This window comes from Pempheris klunzingeri, chromosome 9 (assembly GCF_042242105.1).
Source record: "Pempheris klunzingeri isolate RE-2024b chromosome 9, fPemKlu1.hap1, whole genome shotgun sequence".
Classification (NCBI taxonomy): domain Eukaryota; kingdom Metazoa; phylum Chordata; class Actinopteri; order Acropomatiformes; family Pempheridae; genus Pempheris; species Pempheris klunzingeri.
This window is the reverse complement of record NC_092020.1, coordinates 5637760-5656078: the sequence shown is the minus strand read 5'-3', so window position 1 is coordinate 5656078 and position 18319 is coordinate 5637760. Positions and strand designations below refer to the sequence as shown.

The following is an 18319-nucleotide window of genomic DNA, read 5'->3' as shown; positions in this document are numbered from 1 at the left end:
GGCTTCTGTATCTGCTTTTTGCTTTCTGGAGACCCCCAACTCTCTTTAGTGACAGTAGACCTTGTTGGTTTCTATGGATCAATTATCTCAGTCTCTTTCAATGACAAAGAGCTGCTCATTGAGGTCGGCCCTGCCTAAGACCCAGACATACACCAGGAATCTATTGTAAGGAAAAGGCACGTGTGTATAGCACACAAACCTGCACAATAAAACTGCCTTCATTCAGATCCTTCTTTCAAAACCCAGAGATGCAAGACAATTAAATCCGGCCAATGCAGACATGTTGGGGTACTCTCAATGACATTTAGCATCACAAAGACAAACAGGAAAAAAAAACAAAAGGACCTATGGACTTAAAAATAAGTTCTCAGCCTCTTTGACAGTCACCTCCAACTCAAATTCTAATGAGCCTCAACACAAAAAGACAGTCCGAACATCCTCTTACTATGCAAAATAAACTCATAAAGGGACATCAGTACAATAAAGAGGACACATACAAATTGGTCACCCTTGTCAGTTGAAATAACCCTGTGAGCATGTCGCCAAAATAGGACAGTTGTGCCCTGAAAGGTTTATGGTGTGAAAATAAGTGGTGAAAAAAGGAGAAAGCCAATTAATAAGTCCACCGAGATAAACACGCATTAGGAAATTACTTTAACAAAGAGGACATCAAGACACCAACATGACAGCGGCCATGCCTGGATGACCTACTTCTATAATTTTAAACAAGAACATCACGCTGAGGCCTCTGCAAAACTGGCAACCAAAACGGACTGAATTTAGGGGTTTGACTATATGTGTGCATATTCATTTTAACCACCATAAAATGAAAAGGAAATGAGAGATGGGAGGGATTTAAAGTATGCAGGGCACAGTGGAATTTCAAACCCCAACCCCCTTCCCCGGCTCCCCTCAAGCCTTCACTGTAAAAGCCCCCCTACGTAAGTTTCCACCAGTTAGATTTAACTCATGATTAGCTAAATTGATTCGCCTTCTCACCTCTGTTTGACTATTAACCTAGCAGCTCCCATTTATTGCCAAGCAGCCTTCATTGGAGCGTCCCATCCTGACCTGATGTAAAAGTACAACATGTGCCGACTCAGAAAATGTAAAAAACCACAAAATCAGACTAACCAAGAGGAGGAAAAAAAAAACATAAGCCCTGCTCACAATGCATGGGAGTGTTTACTAAATCACTGCAGGCTGCCTGCACTTCACAGCCATAGGAAGCCTGGAAATAAACACGGGCCTGGCTTCTTTCATTGTAGAGCGGAGCTAGTGTGTTGATTACACCTCTTTATTGTTATGAATTACCTCCAAGTATTTCCTAAATGAGGACTATATTTACCCACCGGAGGAGAGCAGCATTGCCGGTCGCACAGTCGCCTGAAGAATTCATCTCCCCACATGTTTCAAAGCTGTTTGCCCCCAAATTTAAGAAACTAATGTAACTTTTAACACACGAACCACCTCTGTGTGATTAACATGCTTCCATACAGACTTTGACAGAGGCACAAAATGACCATTTAACAAAGTGACAGTTTAACTGTTTGTTGCAGGGCCTTGTATACTTTTTCATGTCAGTGACTCCTAAACTTTACTACATCTGACAAGATTTTGTCTTGAAGAAAACCATCTGGAAAACGTTTTAAAGCCAGTTATGACTTAGCTGTCTGTGCAGTGTTGGGCGAGATAACAAAGGTCCAACACAAACCAGAGTTTCACTGTCCTTTACCCAGGCACACATTATGCTAACGCCGCTAGCTTAAAATGTTCTCATTAGCCTTAGGACCACCGGGGGACCTCTGCGGGACCCGTGGGGGGTCCCCGACCCCCACTATGGGAACCGCAACTCTGGACTGTTGTCCAGAGTTGCATTTAAGGTTAAAAACAGACCCAGAGGTGAAAAGTAAAGACTCACCGTTCACTCCTTTGTTGGGAACATCGTTCACGTTGAAACCTTTGGAGCTGTAAGCAGCACGGACTTCGTTGCAGTTTTTCAACTTTTGCTCCGCAGACACCGACAACACAACCAGCGTGCAAACCACACACAGCACCAACAGCGTCTTCATTTTGTGTCAGTCAAAAACAAGAAACTACCAAGTCACCGGCGCAAAAAACCCAACAAAAACTATGTATGTAATCGCTCAGGTGTGTGTGAGTAAGCTAGGACAAAGTTTCAGCGACTCCCACGCTGAGTTTCCTCATGGAGACGCGCTGATTTCTTCAGCTCGACAGATACTTCATTCAGAAACAACTTTCAGGGAGGAAAAACACCGAAAACGACCTGAAACGCCGCTCAGACTTCGTCCGTTTCTACCTTCGGCTGTCTGATAAATGTCGAGTACCAGACTCAATCGTAAAAACACGCAGAAGCGACAAAAACTACTTTTAAAACATGTAAAGAAAACTTTTTTTTTTAACTGCAGGCAAAAATCTCAGGAGCAGACTAAGTTACTGTTTCACAGCTTCGACGGGAGTAAAAAGCAGCGGAGGAGAGCAGGCGGTGGAGAGAGAGGCCGAGCTGCTTTTCTTCTTTCTTCCTTTCTTTTCTAGCTTTCTTTCCAAACTTGAGGAGGCCGTGGTTTCTGTAGGACAGGACACTGGACTGTATGCGCGTCGTACTGGGATCCAGATGCGAGCAGAAAACCCTAGCGGACACCCAGGAGAGAGTGCAGGTTCCGGGGACAAAGACCTGGAGAAGAGGAACACCAGGGGTGGAGCGTGGAGCGGGGACTCCGCAGCAGACCGTGGATCACACTGTCTGCACCGGTGGGAACCAGCCTGGAAAATCAGGACTGGAGCTGAGGGTGGAGCTACCCTGTGGCATTGCACAGAAGACCCCCAAAAGTCCTCAAAATCACAAATCTCTTTCATTGCAGACCCCTACTTGACCTGCGTTAGAGGGGGCTTTTCTTATCTGTTTTTACTGTCAGCGTGGAGATAACAGGGGAGATAAAAAATCCTTTGAACTAAACAGACTTCCCTGGTGTGTCTCTCTCTGTCATCGTGTAAAATAAATCAAATACTTTGCAAGAACAAGGTGTTTTCTCTTGTTTTTATTGTGAGCACCTTGGAAACAGCCCCACGCTGACAACCATTTAATGACGCACCTGAAGCCTCTCTATGACGAGAGATACAGAAATAAATCATTATTTATTAAATCAGCATTGTTTGTTTTCCAGATGTTTTGCATGGCGTTGGAGACGTAGATGTTATTTCTGTTCAGCCTTTATAATCCGATACATTTAAAGTGTGTTCAAAACCCTCGGATTAAAACCTGCCTCGTGTTGCAGTAACCATGGAGTCAAAATTACAGGCCTGTTCCTTACACAAACACAGGTCAGGCTGTGTGCTGTAAGCAACGGGGAGGTTGTGTTTCTAATATGCAGCTGCCTGTCATATAGTGCGGCCAGTGTTGTAAGCTACAGTAAACAGTGCGCTGGAAGCACGGCGGAGCTGAGCAAGTGGCCGCGGAGTGCAGAAATGATTGGTAGATCTGTGAAAATGTAAGAAATAACTCTACTGGAGGCTGAAAAGTAACCCACTTGAACAGAGAGATCACTATGAAATAATGGTTCCTGTTGTGTTGTGTGTGTGTGTGTGTGTGTGTCCTGACATGTGTGTGCATTTTGTCCCTCCATTTGGAAATACTCTATATCAACATTTCAAAATGTCATCTGCGCAACAGAAACTTAAGCTCCACCACATCCTCAGCCGCCCTCTGCTAAGAATATCTCTTGTCCCCTTCACTCATACTTCTTTCACATTTTTCCACCAGTGTTTTCTTTTGCGTGCTCTCAGAGGCAGTTTGTTATATCTGCTGTCACGCTGCTCTCTGCCTCTGACCTTTGCCCCCATTGCAACTTGTTTCTTCTAAGCTATTTATGTTTAGTTTTCCACTGATAAGACGATCAGTTAAATCAATAAAATGTAGAAATTTAACTCTCAGCCATCACAGCCTCCTCCGTGCGCTCCTCTCCTCGAGCATAATCACACACATGTCATTCTAGATCAGAACAAGTGCAGATTAAGACATTTTTCACAGATATGCAACATGGAATTTGATAATGTGTTTCACCCAGTCTTGTGCGTGAATCCCTCAATTAAAAAAGAAGTCATAATCAGACTTTTTACCCCCTGCGTTTAAACATGCCTGGACTTGTGGGGTGCTTGTGCTTGTGCGTGTGTGTGTGTGTGTACGCGCACACGTCCATTGGTTTGGGGGGTAGCACTCAGCAAAACGACATTCCTCCTTTTGTGTCCACATTCCTCAGGCGGCTCCATTCATTCTGTGTGACTGCGGCTGCTGCAGGGGAAGCCAGGGGTTGCTGAGGAGCAGGAGGAGGATGCTGGAGCTGTGTGCATGGGAGAGCGTGGGCCCGGCGCTCCTCTCAATAGGCCAACAAAAGGTAAGAAAATGGTCCAGTGCCATGGTAATTAGACATGAATGAGCTTTGAACGATGTGACATGTCTCAGGCTTTTCTCTCTGGCAGAGGAATTTCAACACCCAGCTTGGTAAAAATTGGACTGGACTGGGGAGCCCATACACACTCAAGCACCTGAATTATATTGTTATTTTAATTCTTATGCACTGTTTGATGACCCCTCAGGCTGGTGAAGGTACCCAAGCCCAAACATCTTTGTGTGACCATGAAATAGTGCTGAAATACATATTCATAGGGAGTCAATCACTCAGGCAGAAAATGCAACAATTCCTGATAGTCAGCTATTCTCACTGTTCCTGCTGACTAACATCAAATTGACCTTTCACTCTCATAATGCGTGCTGTTTCAACATTGCCCCAATATTACCCTAAGAAAACACGTGAACTCTGCATTTCAATAGGCCTGTTTGCCCTCTCTCCAGCCTCGCATTAGCATTCAGAGTATACCCCCCACCCCAACACCCCCACACCCCACCCCACCCCACACACACACCCTGGGTGAGTTGCTGCTCTCTCTGCAGCCAGCGTTTGCTCATCTCCTAATAATCAGCCTCTCTTTTCCATCTTAAAAGCTGCAATCCAGTTCAGGAGAGAAAAGCACAGCTGGATAACAATGGCGTTTTTATCTGGATCTGGGGAGCAGAGGGTGCGTGGGTGTGAAAAGTTACAGCAGAGCGCCGGGACACAGAAACAAGATTTTGAAGTGTGTTTGCAGTGACAGGCGTGTTATGTGTGGAGCTGTGAGTGATTGGCCTTGTTAAGAAAGTAGACATTCTTTAAAAATGGAGACAAAACACAAACAGTTAGCACTAATGAACCTCGTTGTCATTGTTGAGCTGCGGATGAGCGTCTGCTACCTGGTTAAGGTGGCTGCAGGGGTAAAACTAATGGGGTGCAGTGGAGGGAAACCCCACTGAGACAGGCAGAGAGGAGATGTTCTACTCAGAGTGGTTCATCATCTGCTGGGAGTGAGAAATACAGATCCAAAGAAAAACACATAATTCACATGCTGCTTTGAGGATTCAGAGAACTACCCGCACAGTCCAGAGAAACATAAATTATATGATTCATGAAGGCCTTTGAAGTGGATCAGAGGGTGAAAAGCACATAAAGTAACATATATACTTGCAACATCGTGTGTCCTATTCATAACCCCTCAGCATGCCATCCATTTTCTCTTTAATAGTTTTCCTTACATTTAAAGGAAAATTCCACTCTAAATAAAATGTGACATTCAGGGTGAAGTTATTTTGTGATCTGTCATTTTATGTTTTTGGCTTACCCATATTTCCCAACACATTATGTTTGTATACATATATAGTATATTCTTTTTTTTCTATTTTCATTTTATACAGTTTTCACTTTTGCTTATGTGATTTTTTAATACATGTTGTATGAGCACTGTTGGCCTGAGAGTTTCATTGCCAACATCTGCTTTAATGTAATTATTCTGCATATGACAAATAAAGAACTTGTAACTTAGCTAGTTTCTATTCCAACAGTATCTGTTTAACAGCGTATTTTCTCAAGGTTGATTCTGTCTGGAAAGCTATAAGATAAGATAGACTTTATTGATCCCCTATAGGGGGAAATTTAAATACTAGTGCTTTCTGTCCATAATCCAACTTAAAACTAGGCAGACATGCTTCATGTTACTTAATTCATTAAGCCTGTCACTGTGTTCATATTACTCATATTACTTTTTGCTGGGGCAGGGGTGTAGCGAGTGATGTGTTCGTCCCGCCAACATCATTTGGAGTTGATATGGAAGCTGTATCAGTTAACATAGTTAAACTTTAACGTATGAAATGTGTTCAGTTAAAAATTGATATTTCTTGACGTTTTCATACAACAGCTTGTATAACTGAATTGATCTCAAGTAGCTAGCTAGCTATGAAGGAAAATGAATTCCCCATACTTAGTCCTACCTTTTAAGATCTGATTGGTCAGTTGTCCCAAACAGCAGTCAATGGGCACAAACATCTGACTTTTCTAAATAGGTAAACCAGTCCAGAGATGTGGGTGGTGATCCAGTGGTCTGGCACCAGGCTAATGTGAAGGCAGTTTCTTAATTTGATGCCAGCTGATGGTAGTATCAGCTGTAGCTTTTATCCTGGTTAAAACTATGGGGTGTTCAAATGTTACTGTCCTGCTACGACGTAATTTGGACAGAAACCTCAAGAGAAACAGCAACGAGAAACGGAGGAAGAGAAAACTAATAGAACATAAACAGGCTGGGGAGTGGGGCAGGACCTGACCTTTTACAAACACTGTAACTGTGGATAATATGAGGAGAGAGCATAATAAACGCTTCCCACTTGAGAAAAAGTCCTTCCCCTTACCCAACAACATGCTGCATTTCAGCTTGATCCATTGTGGTTGCTGTTCGTGTACAAACTGGCATCTGTTGTTTGTACAGTGGATCATCACTCCCTGATTGTTGAAAGCTGTGCAAAGTCTAGGAAGAATCCTCTGGTCTTTGATTCTGAGGGACTGACACCAAAACCTGACATTTACTGGTGATGTGTTAGGTGACTGAATTTATTTCTGATATTGATCATTGTGTTGCTGCAATGGAAACACCTTGACATCACCTCAGAAGAGAAAAATAAACAAGTGGAAATACTCTTGAATGCACGGATAGTTTAGTTTTCAGGCTCAGGCTGAAAATGTAGCGGTTTCATTGCAGGACTGCCGAGCACTAAAGCACAGTTCAGTGTGGTTGCGACTACAACAGACCACACCCAACCACACCCTTCTGTAATGATCGGTGTCGTCAGGTGAGAGGTCCACAGAGGTCAGTGAAGCAAAGCTTTTATTCCATTTGGACCTACTGTGTAGTTGCTCTTTAAATGAGACTTGCTCTCCTGGTAAGAGGACTGGAGGTGAGTCTTTAATTTAGATGAGCTGAAAACATATTTTCTCAATCAGCTTATTTTCTCTGTGCTCTTTTCACTGTTGAGCAAAAGTGACATACTGCTGTGCACCAATCAGGATTTAGCAATGTTTGAGTCGAAGTCTGATGACAGTTGTAGGGTTGGGCTACTGTCAATGATTAAACTACATTCTCACAACTCTGCAGATTAGCTGAATTTTTGTTTTAAAAAAAAAAAGGTATGAGGATGTTTTTTCCAAACGTTATCTTTGATTATTGATTATTTAGTCATGAAGAACATTATTTAGTATCTTTAATACTTAATATGAAGATTGACCTCCAGATATTAAAATTTAAAACCAAGTATAAAGGGGTTTGAATGTGGAGTTTTTGTTTAAATATGACGTGCATGGCTCATAAGAGACATTACAGGCTTACAGGATTATCCTTGAAATCGCGTTCAATAAAAACTTTGAATATCACAAATAAGTTTGCAATCATATTGTCTCCCATCATGACTCTTGTGAAACACTAAATAAGAAATTCTGATGTGTCTTTCATGTGGTGATATTATCAACAAAAACGCAAAACAGTAAAACATGTTAAGTTTATTATACGTTGTACTTTCCTCATCAACATTTAACTGAAAAAAAAACATATTACAAGGTATTTCTTTTTAGTCTTTAATCCCAGGTCTGACACTAGTTTGGTCATGACAGACATTTCTCCAAACAAACACAAGTGTAACTAATACATTAAGTTGGGCTGCGTTCTATTTAGATGTCCCAGTGTCAGGCCTCTGCATGCTGGCTCACTGACATGACTCACTGGCTTACCTAAATGGAACAGAGCCGGTGCTGCTGTTATTAGTTACACCCGTGATTTTGCTGACATTATACGAATGGTCGTCTGTCCCTATGTGTCATCCCTGTGACTGACTGGCGACCACTCCAGAGTGTACCCACTGTCTGCTGGGATTGGCTCCAGCGACCCACGACCATCAAGGATAAGCAGGTATAGCTAACGGTGGATGGATGGATGGATGGATAGTCTGGTATGAGTACAGTCTCTTCTCACAGCTGGCAAGTCGGCTTTAATTCGTGTCTTTCCAAACATCCATCACGCGTCCTCCAGTCTAAACACGGGAGCTGGAATCCAGTTTTCGCCAAAATTAAACAAACAGCAAAAAAATTGACGTCTGCTTTAAAGCAAACTTAGAGGAACAATAATTAAATACAAAGCCTACTGTAAGAATGTGTGAAAACCAATGAAAACCAATATTACAAAATCAATTTATACACACATTTTTTATGTTACTCCTCGCTTTACCCACAGTGATAAAGAATAAGCCAGAAATTTGCAGCAGTGCTTCACAGTCCAGCCAATTATTCAGTCCACAAACCACACTTTCTTGTGAAATATGTAAATAGCTCAAATAAACATATTTTTGTAAACATGGCACCAACACAGAGGAACATACATCTGTACAGTTATCAGGCTGATTGGAGACTCGTATGATAGCCCTTGAGTCTTATAGTAGGGCTGTTACTGTTAAAAAAAATCAGCGTTACAAAATAAAGCAAATACTGACACTGGGAGTGTGAACACTTGAGTTGAGTCTGAAATAATTTAGCTATCTCTAGGACACACACACACAATGAGAGAGAAAGAGGGGGATTTAAGTAGCGACAGAGCATTTTAAGGTACAGTGCATCTTTAAATGAGAGTTAAACCTCAGCCTTTGGGGATAAGGAGTTCGCAACGGCTCCCCAGCTGAAGTCCAGTCCTGACAGGAGATCATTCACTGCCATAAAGGAGAGGAGCAAATGTTTTCCTCTTCCTCCCGCCACGTTGTTTATGTGGGGCAGTAACTTGTTGTAGGCCGGGAGTGGGAGCATTTTAAAAAGTGTGTTGTGTGTCTGCTCTCACCTGCATGTCCATGACAAAGCTGTCTCGTGATGAGCCCCCCCTGTCACTTTGTTATTATACAGGAGTCAGTATGAGAGCAGAGAGGAGGTGGTGAGGTCACAGAAGTTGTAATAACCATAGTGGGAGTGAACCAGAGGGCAGGTTTCTTATTTACACGGTGCCAAATGTTTATCTGATGTGCTTTAATAGATTTGTTGAGAACATCCAGTGATTTTCGACTAAAACAAAACAGCTTCTTGCTGAGACAGATAAAGAGAAATACAGCACTTTTTGTTGTTCATGCTTCCTTTGATGAGATGCTGAACGTTTAATCTGGAACCAGGACTTTAAAAAAGCTCGTCCCGTTCCACAGAGTTTGTAATGAATCTTATGGGCAGAGAGGTGATGGGAGTGCACTGGTCAGTGGTGACAAAGCAGGAGCAGAGCAAGCGTCACAGGCAGCGTCAGGACCAGGGAGCTCCTCCACAGCGGAGCCGCAGGTGAGGAGACACCTCCGACCCCGGCTGTTGCCAGGCGAGGGGTCAGCAGCTGCTCCTGGAAGGTGAAGTCGTCCATTGCCAGGTTATCAGCAAGGTCTGAGAGGGAGACAGACGGAGACGGAGGAGATGGATGGAAGATAGCGAAAGGAGGCATAGGATGAAAAATGCGAGAGAGGCAGGAAAAAGGATGGAGACAATTAGAAGAAACGCTGTCACAAACGCTGAAAAACATGTGTGGTATGTCTGTCCTCCATTTGCATGATGTCTTCAACAGCTGTAAAAACAATGTTACACTGGGAGAACAAGCAAAGCACAAGCCCCACATATATCCAGATGTCACATGTTATTGTTGTAGACACTTGCTGAATCACACAGACATATTTTACTGAGAGTTGAAATGTGGATTTAAGTGGTGAGATGCTGAAAACAGAACATAAAAACCACAGAGGCTGTAAATCTGAGTCACACATTTTGATTCATGTGTGTCTTCTCTATGGTGGAATATAACTTGTCTAAAAAAGGAAAATTAGCTGTTTTATTAAAATTCGAACAAACTTACAGTACCTAGGTTTGTACATTAGATTTGAGAATTAAACTAGTGAGAATGATAAAGCCAAATGTTTGCTTGTATTTGCTGGATCACTGTAGCTACACTATGTTGTAGGCACCAGGAAAGAATTGAAGTCCTGTGTAGGGAGATATTCAAGAGAAATGATGTGAGATTCACTAACGAATCGTTATCTTTGCACAACTCTTGCTTCTGTATGTAAGCATGGATTAAGAATGCAGAGGTCCCTGGATACAAAACCTTGAGGACCCCGCTGGCCCCAAACCACACTTGTGCAATCCAGGTGATCAGTCATAGGATTGTAGGCTGCCATCTGTTGGAAACACCTATAGCGTCCGATCAGCCTTTGATCACATCCCAGAGGACAATATCAAAACCTGTAGAGGCGTTCTGTCGTATAGGGATTACATGATTGCAACAATTCTTTCCTGGGTCTGCGGCGACCATATCCGTGCATTACCTACAGTGTGAAGCTTAATGGCGTATGCAAGCACATACGGCCCCACTTCCACCAAAACAATTCTATGATTCAGATTCTTCCATCAATCACACATAGATACACAAAGATGGGATGAGTCCATAGCTAGTGGGGGTTTGGAGGCACTTTGGACACTGAGCCAAAAAACAAGTGAGTCAGACTATGGCATCAGGTTGTTGGGAATCTGAGTCAGAAGAGTAAAAAATACAAGTCACAAGAGTCGCTCATGAGTCAGTTCACTTATGGAGGGCGAAGAAAATGAACTGCGATACTTAAAAGAATTACTCTTCTCATCACTAGTCCAGGGACAAATATGACCTGGATCATTTGACCAACAAGAGCAGCCACAGGCATACTGAATCTTTCGTTTTCATTATTTTTGCCTGGCTAGGCTCTAAACTGTTCTGCATTTAAAAAAAAATACCAATTAGATATTTTGGGAAATATGTGGAGAATTAGAAGAGAAATACCATTCTGATGTGTGTTAATGTTAGCTTGATGATTAGCTTAGCTTAGCATAAATATGACTGGAGACAGGGGGAAACAGTTAGCCCTGATTCTGTCCCGAACACCTCCAAAGCTAAGTAACACATTATATCTTGTTTGTTTAATCAGTGCACAAACAATAATGTAAAGACATCAAGTTGTGGTTTTCCAGGAAGTTGGGCACTGTAAATATTTCTTCCCCTTACTAACAGTCTTGTTTCATGCAAAGCTAAGCCAATTAGCCCCTGGCTCTAGCTCCAGACTAAGTGTAACCAGCCGACATCAATCTATCAATCTTCTAATCCAACTCTTGGCAAGAAAGCAAATAAGCGTATTTCCCTAAAATATTTAACTATTCCTTTGACACATTAGTGTGCCTTTCTAAGGGCTAAATATAGAGCCTTTTTTTGAAATCTTCAAGAGAACCTTTAAGTTTCTTGGATTTACTGTGTGTGAAACACATTGAGTGCTTGGCCTCTGCAGTTCCTTGGGTGTTTGTATTTTATATTCAAAAAGCCAAATGAATCCCCTCGTAGAATCAGTAGAAACACAGATGATAGTGGACTTTGTATGTAGAAAATAAAACTAAAGCTTTGGCTTTGTGAGTACAAAATATGTCCCTTCGATGGGATAAAATGGTTCAGCTTCTGACTCTATACTCCGTAGAGTGAATATAACCTTTAGACATTTCTAAAAATCCCTTATACATAAAACATAACCTTGCTGAAGGCAGAGAAGCTGGTTTAATGCTGACTCTAAGGTCCCGCAGCAATACTATCAGGAGACACTGAATTCAATCCCTCCCACATGCAGCTATTGTTTATTTTGTGGATAACACTTTTGTTTCCACTGTGCCGTTATACATACACGGTGTTGCGTGTCTGCGGTGAGGTTCTCCGGGACTTTGAGGAAATAGTCAAATGACCACAGGGACGTTGTGGAGAAAATTACATCTGTGTGGGCTGCTGCTCCCTATACCACCGGTGATACCGTCCACTGCAAACTCCTGCCTATCATCCTTAACTTTCAGCTCTCCCTCCACAACTACTATATAGATGCCCTCAAGCAATGCACTTAACTGAGCAGCCTCATTGGAGAAAATGAGTTAATGCTAGACTGTGGTTTGACAGGGAAACTCCCAGGTGTCAGTGTTTTCCACCACGTTCATATGCGGTGGAGGGTTTGCAGAATAAGGGCATAGCAACCCTCGGTTAGATAAATAAAAGTTAAAAAAAAGTGAACAACTCTTCAGATTTCCATGTGAATCCTGCATTACTCCTCAGTTGCTCCTGTGTTTGACGTTTTCCTCCCTTCTCCTCCATCTGTTCTGTACACTGCAGTGAATTCATGGTCACCTGCTGCTCTGCTCTTACTTACTGCTGTCTTACTGCTCTACATCCACAGCTGTTCTCCTACTGACGCTGAGCAGAGCTCTTCCTCCCTGTCTGTCTGTGTGAGTGTGTGTGTGTGTGTGACATATTCTTTGCTGCTTTGTCAGACAGAAAACTGTGAGGCAGACTGAAATAAGAAGCCTGAGTTATGAGACAGGGCAGGAGGATATCAGTAATAAAGCAGCTCCATGGGTAGGAATGCACATGCGTACATACACACATACATACACACACACTGGTGCATTTCTGACATACCTCACCAACAGTCTTGGTGGCTGTGCACACATACATACACAGACACTGCGTTTCTATCTCTCACACACACAGTCGCATCTGAGCTCTTAAAATAACAGATAGCTCCAAATTGAATTAGCTGTCTCATCTGATCTGTGTACTGTTCTCCCTAGTGGGAGAGGTCCAGTGGGAGGAAGTGGCTGATCTGAACGGCTGTGTGATCAGAGGGAACGGTGAGGAGTCCCACTAAAGCTTTGGCCTGCTCTCCTTGAGTAGAAACACAGAAAACGGGGCCCTTCCTCCAGAGTTCCTGGTGCCCACAGGCCCCTACGCTGCCGGGCACAATCAAAAACAGAGGAAGGAGGCAAATAAATAAACCTCCAAAGCTCCAAACGGCATCTCAGATGAATTTCTTTGCAGTTACGACATCATTTGAACAGCGGCCAGGGGACAATTAACTTTTTTTCTCCTCCTGTGTCCTCTGACATGGCAGTGAGCAGACATTCTTCGGGGCTCTGAAAGAACGATTTGTCACTGTCGACAGCGGGGCACTGTACTGCCGAGCCAATTAAGCTCAAGGTGCAATTCGATACAGCTTTTATATACACTGTGGATAAGAGGGAGGGCGGGGGGCATGCGCGTCTGCATTTGTGTGTTTGTGTGCGGATGATTGAGTGGGGTGTGCGCGCCCGTCCCTGTGTGTGTTTGTGAAAAAGCGGGAGACTAAGTGGGAGAGCATTGTGTTGGTGTGCTTTACAGCAGCAATAATGTGAGAGGAAAAAAAAGTCTCAGGCTGTGAAAAAAATCCCTAAAACCAGGGGGAAAAGGGTCTGTCTTGCTAGTTTAAACACTTTGACATGAGCAGCACCACAGAGGGGCCTTGTTCTGCAGGCTTTAAAAACAACCCAACAGGGACTGAACACTATGCAAACTTAGATCCCCTACACTCCTATGCAGGCCTGGGACTAATAATATCCTGGTATCATTAGTGATGAACACCTGTGCCTGTGTGTGTAGCAAAGTATAGACAGGATGAAAGAGAAAGAGACGAAAACACAGACAGAAATAATCCAGATCTTTCTCTTCTCTTCCTTTCTTTTCTCTTCGGGGGCCTTTTAGTGAGTAGCCAGGACAGTGGACAGGCAGAGACAATTAGGCAAATAGACGGATAACTCCTGGCTAAAAATAGAGCCACAATCTGGACCGTGATTTATGTGGCCGACATGGGGCCTTGTGGCTTTCAGCAGGGCCGAGGCCTCCGAGGCTCGTCCGTTAAAACCTTCCATTCTGAGGCTATAACTCCTCAGAGGACGCCACCTTGCTAGCGTACCCCTGCTAGGTTAATCGTGGCCTCATGAGCTCGCGTTACGACCCAGGGGAGAGGTCAACAGTCCACCCATTGATTGGTTACAACAAGGCTCCGGACTAAGAATGAGCAGGTAGGTACGGTCACATGCAAGTCAACAGCCGGGGACGCATTCAGACTTTAACTTCATGTTTTCCTTTGCGACTACTCCTCAGGAGAATAGACAAATAAATCCAGACTGTGGTTTTAGGGGGCAGCGGATGTTTGTTTGGATCCCCCTACAGTGCCTGGAGTGTGTGCGTGCATGGACGTATACATGTGTGTGTGTGTGTGTGTGTGTGTGTGTGTATGGTGTTTGAGTCTGTCTGTGCAGAGGAGAAGTGTGCAACAAAGAGGGAGGGGGGGGGAGTCTGGAGTTTTGTTTTCAGCAGTACTTGGTGCCTGAGGCTTGTCGTTTACAGTTTGCAGTTGTCACAACAAGCAAACTATGTAGAAAAATTGCAACAGTGAGTGGAAAGCCGCATTTTCCAGCACACCGCAACTACAGGTGATGATTACATGATACAGCAAATCACAGGAAAAGGTTCATTTGTGTTGTCTGGCATTTTCAGTAAACAGCAGCTGCTGAATTACGTTGAGGATTAGGTGCACATCGGTAGCCAGTCGACACATTATTATAACCCCTCTGGCGAATGTGTACCTTCATGGTCCAGTACAGTTTATTCAGTACATGTGTGCTATGCACAAAGGCCTTTTTTTGGTCAGATAAGTATGTGGAATGTTAAGTCTCCAAACACAGGTGCTCCTTATGAAACGGGGGAGATGGTTTAGATTGCTGCTACATTGGCAGACGATGTGTGCACATAACACACCTAAGCTGGTCAAATTTGATCTAGGTTTTTAAGATTCAACGGCTTAAAACATATTACGGTTTCCGAGGTAAAGCAAATATTTGATCACTTTTCTCATCTCTGCAGAACTAACTATTCACTTCAATATTACACTCAGCAAATTTAGAAATTGAGGGGCAGGTGTGTGTGTGTGTGTGTGTGTGCAGTTCTTCGTCAGGAGCCGCTCTTACAGCTGCAAAGTAGACAGAGGTTCTGTAAAAACATGATAGGAGCAGCTCCATTGATTGGGTCTTATCTTGTAGAGGGTAACAGATATGAAGCTGAAAAGTGATTATTGGCTTATTGGTCAACTTCTGTGACTTCTGTGACTTCTGTGACTTGACCGCGGCTGTTTGTCCCGGAACAATGCTGACTGAGAGTTGGGAAGGAACTGAGGGAGCGGTGCAGGATGCCTCTGTCCATGGGCTGGCGGGAATGTGACCGTCTGCTTCCACACCCACAGGCCGACCACAGGGGCGCTCGGAGAGGCTGGGAATGTCGGGCCAAGACAAACGGGACGCCCAGAGGAGGCCCTGCCCCAGGCCTTTGCAACAGCAGCACTCTCTGAGCTGCTCTGGCCTCCCAACCTCCACAACACTCACTGTTATTCTAGGCCGATAGATCCTCCCACACAGAGGGCATGAGCGTAGGACAGGAAGACATGATGCCAAAGAGGACTGAGGACATAAACAACACAACAGTCTGTCTGACAGCTCTGAAAGGTTTAAAAAGAAAGGTGAAATCAGAAGCGATTAAATGGAGTTAGGAAACAAGTGGATGGGGTAAATAGAAAACAAATGGTGTGGTGAATCCACAAAGAGCTCCAACCTGAGCGCTAAATATGTGGATTTGCTCTGATAAGAACGGAATACACTCAGCTGTCAAAAGGGGAAAACCAACCCTCAGACACTTTCTAAGTTGTGGCTTTGTGGGACCAGTCAACACCTATTAATTAACACTGTCAGTGAAGGGAGGTGGTGTCAGTGAGGGGATGACCAGCATGTTGCACCCATTAGCCTCTTCCTACGCCATCCAAATTAGATTTACTCCAATGTATTTATAGTGTCCACTTCCAGTAACAGCATATATGATCGTCGAGAGGAGAAAAAGAAGGAGGTTGAAGAGAAATAAAAGCTTGAAACAGAGACATAAATTTTAGCCGATGATTCCTTGTAGGGTCGGCTCGGTGAGGGTGGAAAGTGTGCGCGCCAGTGAGAGGGCTAAAAACCATAACAAATCAAACATACAAAGAGTCGATTCTGTGCTGAGGGCAAGGGGCTCGTTCAGGGTGGGGAGCTCTGCTGCGTACAGAGACGGTCTATAACCTCCGTCAGCTCTGCGGTCGGTGCTGACGAGGGTCAGAGGTTGGCAGGGAGCGCCGGTTAGGAGTGTTTCTGGAGAGATAGAACAATGACGGCTGTTATCAGTGAGAGAGAGAGAGAGAGAGAGATAGAGCCTGACCCAGAGAGGGCGAGAGAGAGAGGCAGGAGCCGAGCTGATGGCTGGCGGGTCAGTGCTCCAGTTTGGCCTGGGGGACGTCCTGGTTAGGGAGCCTCTGATGAGCACATTCTTCGGATACTATCTTTATCTTCTAATAATGAGGGAAGCTGACATCCCACACAGATCTGTTTACATACTCCTCTGAGGTCCAGCAGTCAGTCCGGTGAAGGAAATGTAGCTGGCACACTGAGACATGTGTTTGTTTTGTCCCTGCCAACAAACATGCAGAATTCTCCCTACATTCCTGTCATAGAAAGGCAGACTAGAAACACAGCTGAGAGTGACAATTTGGCTGGTGTGACTGTACACACAGAGAGCTCCTGTTGAGCAGTTTCACTATCTATCTCAGCCCTTTTTAGTGGTGAGCCTGCGGTTTCCTGCAGCAGCTCAGAGTCGATCGACAGCAGGACTCAAGCAATGCACACTGCATCGTTGAGTTACTTTCAAGAACAGGCTGGAAAAACAGAGTGAGAGCAGGCCGCGGGGAGAATTTAGGAGATGCAGGTGAAAGTAGAGGGTTAACATGTAAAATGCAAACCACCCAAACCCTCAACCAGGCTTTTAAGACATTCCCACAAAATGGCTGCTGTGTGTCACTGTGGCGGAGCGGAGCAGAGCAGCGGGCCTCGAGAATGGCCCCGCTGTGTGCAGAGTGTTTGTGGACTGTGGCTGAGCTGATGGACATGACCCAGGAACGGGCCTGGAATCAATTTAGTGCGTCCAAAAAGTGCCTGTGAATGTAAATAAAGCTCTTGAGCAAACAAACGCTTTTCCTAGAGGCACACACAAACACAGAAAAATGCATAGGCCTACAAAATGAATCAAACGCTGGTGGGCCCCCCTCGTGTACATGATGGGAACCCAGTTGGCTCTGTGTGCTTGTATCCACAGAAATTAAAACCAGGGCTCTTCTTCCTGCCTCCTGGCTAATCTTAAGGGTTTTATCCCCGGATTGATTTGAGAAAGCTCCATGGCGGAAGACCAACACGGGTCCAATAAGAGGGTAACTTCATCCCCATGTTCCTTTTCTCCCTTTTTTCCCCCTCTACTCTCCCATCATCCCTCCACTGCCAGCACACTCAGCCCCATAACTGTGGACACACAGGGCCTGGTGGCAGGCTCCAGTAAGTGAGAGACTGCAGCTCTTACTAACCAAGCCTGTTTACACAGATGGTGGCAAACTTCATTATTTTTGTGAGGGGCGTGGAGGAGGTGTGGAAGGAGGAGGATTGGCTGATTTTACAGAGGTTGTTTATAAGCTCAAGGAGCGACAGAGGTGGAGAACATTGGGTCAGAACACTTCCAGTGTGTAACACATTATCAAGCTCTCCAACGACACCACCCTTAACTCTTAAACTGTTTTTTGGGAGCAGTCATTGCTTTAAGCTCATCATTAATCATCTAAAAGTTGAACAGAGTCTCGCTGGCTAAAGAACTGTGACTTTGTCAGCCAAGGATGAGAGCAGTGGGCATTTCTTCCAAATCTCTTTTTGGAATGAAGATTTTGATTTGCACTGAGGCTGTGGATCGCCTTGAACTGAGCAACAGCAGCTGCTCTTTTATCTGAACCTCTTTTATTTGTCTGTAAAAAATAAAACCCAATTATACTGTTTCATAGCAACAGTAAGATCGCAGGTTGCAGAAACATATTTGGTAAAATATTAATGCATGCTGTTGCAACCAAAGCTTTTCAGTGTTGGAGGTGTTTAAAAGAATTTTGACTGATAATTTATGT

General features: G+C 44.1%; 2 protein-coding genes across 2 annotated transcripts in view; both read right to left on the bottom strand.

Moving 5' to 3' along the window:
* gpc4 (glypican 4) overlaps positions 1-2430 on the bottom strand; it is a 31131-nt gene extending 28701 nt beyond the window's left edge. The window contains exon 1 of the mRNA XM_070836732.1: positions 1922-2430. Within this exon, the coding sequence (XP_070692833.1) occupies positions 1922-2072 (151 nt within the window). The 5' untranslated portion in view covers positions 2073-2430. The remainder of the gene's footprint in view (positions 1-1921) is intronic.
* Positions 2431-9651: 7221 nt separating this feature from the next.
* Positions 9652-18319, bottom strand: part of gpc3 (glypican 3) — a 97636-nt gene continuing 88968 nt past the window's right edge. The window contains exon 8 of the mRNA XM_070837329.1: positions 9652-9827. Within this exon, the coding sequence (XP_070693430.1) occupies positions 9652-9827 (176 nt within the window). The remainder of the gene's footprint in view (positions 9828-18319) is intronic.